This window comes from Kryptolebias marmoratus, linkage group LG6 (genome assembly GCF_001649575.2).
Source record: "Kryptolebias marmoratus isolate JLee-2015 linkage group LG6, ASM164957v2, whole genome shotgun sequence".
Classification (NCBI taxonomy): Eukaryota; Metazoa; Chordata; class Actinopteri; order Cyprinodontiformes; family Rivulidae; genus Kryptolebias; species Kryptolebias marmoratus.
Window position 1 is genome coordinate 14,054,110 of NC_051435.1, and position 6,000 is coordinate 14,060,109.

General features: G+C 41.4%; 1 protein-coding gene across 1 annotated transcript in view; it reads left to right on the forward strand.

The window, feature by feature from the left end:
- Positions 1-2,417: 2,417 nt before the first annotated feature.
- Positions 2,418-6,000, forward strand: part of si:dkey-229b18.3 — a 13,887-nt gene continuing 10,304 nt past the window's right edge. Inside the window, exons 1-3 of the mRNA XM_017422750.2 lie at positions 2,418-3,628; positions 4,100-4,173; positions 4,418-4,646. Of these exons, the coding sequence (XP_017278239.1) occupies positions 3,382-3,628; positions 4,100-4,173; positions 4,418-4,646 (550 nt within the window). The 5' untranslated portion in view covers positions 2,418-3,381. The remainder of the gene's footprint in view (positions 3,629-4,099; positions 4,174-4,417; positions 4,647-6,000) is intronic.

The window sequence follows — 6,000 nt, forward strand, 5'->3', positions numbered from 1 at the left end:
ACACCAACCTTAAGCATGCAGCCGAGAAAACACTAAAAAATCTCAAGTTCTGGAGTAAATAAGCCGAAGTGCGGTTCAGCCGCAGACTCTGGCTGGTTTAAACTTTCAAAGTAAAAGTATGCTGAGCTCGTAGGATCTTTCCAAATAAAAGCTGAGGACATCATTGCTCTCGGCCATGTTTTATCCAAGCTTTGGGAAAAGTCTGAATGGTCTAATTTGGTCTTTATTTGTATGTAGATGGACAAAACGCTCAACAAATCTGTAGCTGCTTAGACAAAACAAAACTGCAGATTTATGAGAAAAATATATTTCAAAGAAGCACTTGCATATAAGAAACATAAATGGGAGTGGAAAAAAAACTGAAAATGTCACATTTAAAGTTATCTGAATATTAATAACTTGCAAAATCATTTGCAGCTGAGACTGAAGTTTAATGCAGAATCAGTTTTTTTTCTGGAGTCTGTGATTTCAGACGGTTTCAACTGAAACTTTAAAGGCATGCATTCATGTCTGACATCAGTTTATCAAGGTCCTTCTAAATATCTTAAAATCTGAAAGCTGTATTTGACTCTGCCGGCAGACTGAGGCACTGGCATATTTCAATTTGTGAGGCTATTTTGGGCCGGCTGCCTTCATATGATCAAAGCTGCGTTCGTCACAAAAGCTCAGGTGGTTCAGTCCCATGATGTCCTTTTGTCGACAGTGCCGAGAGTTCGGGAAAAGGGAATTTAAATACGATGCACCCAAAGCCTGGAACTGCCTGCAGAGTAGCCTGGAAATTAAGGACATGGTCTGTCTGAACATTTTAAAGGACCTCTTAATGACTTGGAGGTTGAGACATCTGCTTGTAGATGTTTTTATCCAATTTGAATTTTGATTAAAATGCTGAATATGTTTGTTTGTATGTGTGCTTTGATTGTTGTATCTTGTCTCGGATCTCTGCTGCCCGGAGCTTTTTCTTGGTTAAATAAAGCTTAAGTAGAAATAAAAAAACATTTATTGATTTATTTTTCCAGATTCATGAAATCTTTTGATGGTATTATCAGCTATAAGAATTCCAGTTTTCAGGAACATTATTCTGAAAATTTTCCTCTATTATTAGATACAGATTTTCACATATTGGTGAACTTCTGCCCATCTTGACTTTCAGATTCAGGCGCTCTTTTTATACCCCGTCCTCTTACTGATCTGTTTGCCAAAAAATCTATTTAGTTGCAAAATGCTTTTATAATTTCTACCTCTTACTTTTACAGCCTTTTGTTGTTCTGTCCTATCTTTTTCTTAGATGTGTTGCTGCCATCAAATTAAATATTGCCTTTTTTTGGTGCTGTTTCTTATTTTAAACATTTGACGTGAGTAAAATAAATCACTGCATTCTGTTTTTATTTACATTAATGGCCCAACTTTTCTCAGAATTGGGGTTGTCACGAGAGCTCACTGATTCAGCTCGTTTAGGTCCCATCGGAAAGCGAAAGCATTGTGAAGTCACATGTGTGACAAGTTGGCTAATAATGCTTTTGAGCGAGCTTTAGGAGAACTGCGATTTGAAATAGATTAAATGGAAGAAAACGTTGGCAACAGACAGAGCTGTGGACAAAAGAGACATTAACTGGTGAACAATTATTAAAAAACAGTCTGCTTATGTAGGCCATAGTTTCTGAAGCTGAAAACTGCATTTATAGGACTTAATATGTTTTCTTTAATGTAAAGATTGAAAAGGTGTTATTTATCTATGGTTATGTTTAAGTTTAGTCCCTGTATCTGTCTGCATTTTTCATCTTTACTTGTTTATTCAGATCACTAAAAATACTAAAATATACAACGGGCTATGCAAAAAACAAAGAAAAAACAAAACAGTACATGCACTGAAACACCATTTCACCCAAATATTTCTCTTGAAGTGATTTGCCGTAAAGGTATTATCCTCAGTTTGTAAATTTTACAAAATTTAGTTCAGTAAGTTTTTTAAACAGCTTGCTCTTTGAATAAAAATCTATAAAAAATTTGGAACAATTTTGGTAAACACAGCAATTGATTAATTATAATTATACGTTTTCTTTGACAATTTAAGGTTGAAACTTTATGGTTTTCCCTCAATCAGAATGGTCCTGCAAAAGATCTTTGAAATATCTGTAAATTACATAACATTTTGATATGTTAATTTAGTAGTATTCGTTCCAGCTTAATAATATGAAGTGTAATGTGAAAAAAAATATTTTACCCCTTAATGTATTGGTATTTGTGTTTTATTAGCTCATAAAATAAGGATATTTCATGTTTAACTCAAATTGGTACTTTTATACTGGCATCGTGACTGAACAACCTACCTTGCTGCTAAGAGACGAGAACTAACTTGAGTGGCAGCTCTGTCAGCCAATCAGAAACCGCGTAGCGAAGGCTCTTTAAAGCTTCTGCTAATGGTCTTTGTGTGAAGGCGGGGAGCAGTTGGCTCGGTTAGTCTCCCGATTAGCAACAAACAGAAGGTTACGAGTTGGAAAAATTGGATTATTTGGCCACCGGTCCGGCTTTGCGGCAGCGGGAGTGGGGCGAAATATGTCGGGTGCTTAAAGCGGAGCCTCCTGGCCGGGTTTCGGCGGGATTTGGCGGTTATTTGTGACGTTTCGAGCCGTTCGGGGGAGACCACCTCGCTTTTAGGTCGTTCAAGTGGCGATGCCTGGCTGATAGCTGCGTCATCATGTTGCTTCCGACTTGAGTTAGCGAAAAAGAAATCACAAGTTAACGCCAGAGGTGAGGCTGCCCCTCGCCGTCATCCAGCCCCAGAGGCCACTCCCGACCCCTGAGTTACATGGAAGACGGGCTGACGGCGGGATACTGACGGCGAAAGCCTGTTTACGTGGTCCTCGTAGTGACTTTTCCATCACTTGTGGTGTAGTTGGCGCGATACTCCGCTGTTCTGCGTTTGTTATCCGCACTTGAATGGGGAAGTCAAACATTTTAATTAACGCTTATCACCGGGCGGCCGCTCGACAGGAAAGATGGAGAAGCGTGTTTTAGGACACAGGAAGTGTAAGTGCTGACATGTCGGGGACGCTTCGGATCAGTGGGAAGTGATGCTCACGTTGACACCCAGGACCATCCCGTGAGGGTTCTCCCAGTTCTTCATTGTCGGGTATACAACGGGTTTATGCGCGAGATGGGAAGCCGCGCGGTTCTGGTTTCGTAGCGCTCACCGGGTCCAGACGTCGGGGTTGTCGCGGACGGAGTCTGTAGGGTGGTGCCGTCGGCAGCGCATCCTGGTGGACTTGTGTTTCGGGTCGGTGGGTAAAGTTCTTCTCCCCTCCGGGAGGGGAGGAGGGTGAGTGGGATCGGCAGGTCATTTCGAGAGGGGTTCGCCTGCTTGACGGGATTGTAAAGGGGGAAATGGCCAGCGGCTGCACGCGCGTCGGCGCGGACGCGTCCCGTGCGTCCGGGTCGCCGAACTTCGAGGTGATGGACGGGCTGCTGTACCGCAAGAAGCTGGAGAGGGGCTACATCAACTACCGGGAGGTTCTGAACGAGGACCGACGACACGACGCTGTCTCCGCCTTTCACCGGAGGAGACCCGGCCAGCGCCACCTGTCCCTGGAGGAGACTTATAAATGCGTGGCAGAAAACTACTGGTGGGAGGGTAGGTGCATCTGACGTCCCAGCTCTGCTCCTGACTGTCTGATGTCACCGGTTTTTTTTTTTTTTAAACTTCAGTGTTGTCTAACTCACAGAGTGTCACTGTATCCTTTGGTTAGTTCCTGAACAGGGCCATGAGGGCAAAGATCCCACACCCTTGAAACTTTTTACACTTTATGCAACCCTGAAAGTTACATTTGAGCAGGTGCAATGAAAGGAAATGACACAGGATGACCAAAAGTGTGAAAGACTAAAACTATAAGCTTAACTTTATATTGTTGCTGGTGTCAGTGTCCTTTGACTCCTGGTTTATTTTAACTTGAGGCTTTCATTGTGAGAAGACCAAATTGTTTTGTGCTTCCGAACATGTGCCCCCCCTTTCGCTCTCTCTCTCTCTCAGCTCTTTAAGTTATATTAAATATCCGTGTTAAACCATGTTCTGAGGTTTCTGTGGCTGTTTTTTTCCCCCCAACAGGAATGTACTTCCAGATCAGAGACTTTGTTCTCAGCTGTCCAGAGTGTCAGAGTCAACGCAGTAAAAAGTCAGAGGTGAGGAAGACAGTTCCTGAGATAAAGGACCACCAAGACCCTTTTCTTCCTGTCAGACTTTTTTTTTTTTTTTAACCAGAGCTTAATTTTTCTGCATCTCACACATTTTTATTCACACGTTTTTGCTCATTCTCACTTAATATTTTGCTCATGCTTCTCTCCGACAAGTGCTTATTCACACATAACATTGCTTTCTTTCCTTTTTAAAAAAAAATTATTTTATTTCTTTGGCTTTGCCTCTCAGAAGTTTGATGGGAGAAGATGCGTCACGAAGACTGTGGCGTCACACGGCGCCGACGTGCTGAGCAAGCTGAGGAGTCAGAGGGAGGCGGGGCTCTTCTGCGACATCACCCTGCAGACGACGGGCCGCTCGTTCTCGGCGCACCGAGCGGTCCTGGCAGCCGTCAGCGATCACTTTCAGGAGCTCTTCACTGAAATGGACTCAAGCAAGAAGGCAGACGTAGATCTCACGGGTAAGATCACGTTATTAAAGTTGAGGTTAGCAAACTTACGAGCAGTAAAACAAAGTTAAACCTCTACATGTAGCTGATCCTACTTGTTGTAAGCATTTCAATTGTTGGCTTATTGGACATGCTATTATCAGAGTCGATCTTATTAATATTTTTCTTCACCAAAGGCACAACAGAGATGTTAAAATATTTATTTATCCAACCAACTCTCAAAGTGCAGTACATTCTGCTTAAAGAAATGGTGAAATGGAAGTGCGTGCACTCAGTTCTCAGTATGTTCATTCTGAGCTTAGCCTCATCGTGGTAAATGGAGGTATATATATATATATATATATATATATATATATATATATATATATATATATATATATATATATATAAGGCCTCACCAGTAGAGGTAAGATGCTATGAATCACCATGGAAACACTAAATAAAGAGCAGAGCCTCCATTTTAATCAGGATCTAGAAATAGAGCATAAATGCATGTCTGTTTCAATGTTTTTTATGGTAACAGTATTGATAAGATCTTAAACACAGTTAGGTTTAGATGGGTAATAAAGCTGCAGTCTTACCTTGTATGGCATTTCATTTTTAATGTAATTTCTTTTTTCTGTTTGTAGACCAACAGGTAGTTGACAACTAAAAACGATCATAGGGATAAAGCAGTACAGCGCAAGCATTTTGACATCTTAATTGTTTTTTTAATCTGTTGCAATATTTAAAGTGAGACAAATGTTTTTCTTTGAATATATTTCCCCCCCCCCACTCATTTCCAGTGCAGTCCTTGCTCCTGCCACTTTCAGAGGAATGGTTTGTTTTTTTGTTAAGCTTCTTAACACTGAATCATTCGAGCTTAAATAGGGTACCTAACTCAGACAATGAACCCGTGTTGTGACTTTGCGAAACTGACAACTTGGAAATAATCCTTATTTAAATTGACTCTTTAGGTATTTTGTTACTGGGAGCCTGTTACAGTCGTGATTTGTTCCCATTTCTTTAGTTGAGTCTACAAAAATGCCGTTTTAAACACAGTTTGACACACATAAAGTAGTATTTTGTACCCAGACATCTTGATTCCTTTAGAGTTGTTACAGAAAATTTTGCACACAGTAGATGAAACTGATGGATGATTCATCAGTCGTCTTTTGTTACGCAAGACAACACAGTTTAAAATCTATTTTTCAGCGACTGAGTGCAGAAATCTGTAACTTTGAATTCAGGCTAATATCATCCATCCATCCATCCATCCATCCATCCATCCATTCTCTTCCGCTTATCCGGGGTCGGGTCGTGGGGGCAGCAGCCTAAGCAGGGAGACCCAGACTTCCCTCTCCCCAGCCACTTGGGCCAGCTCCTC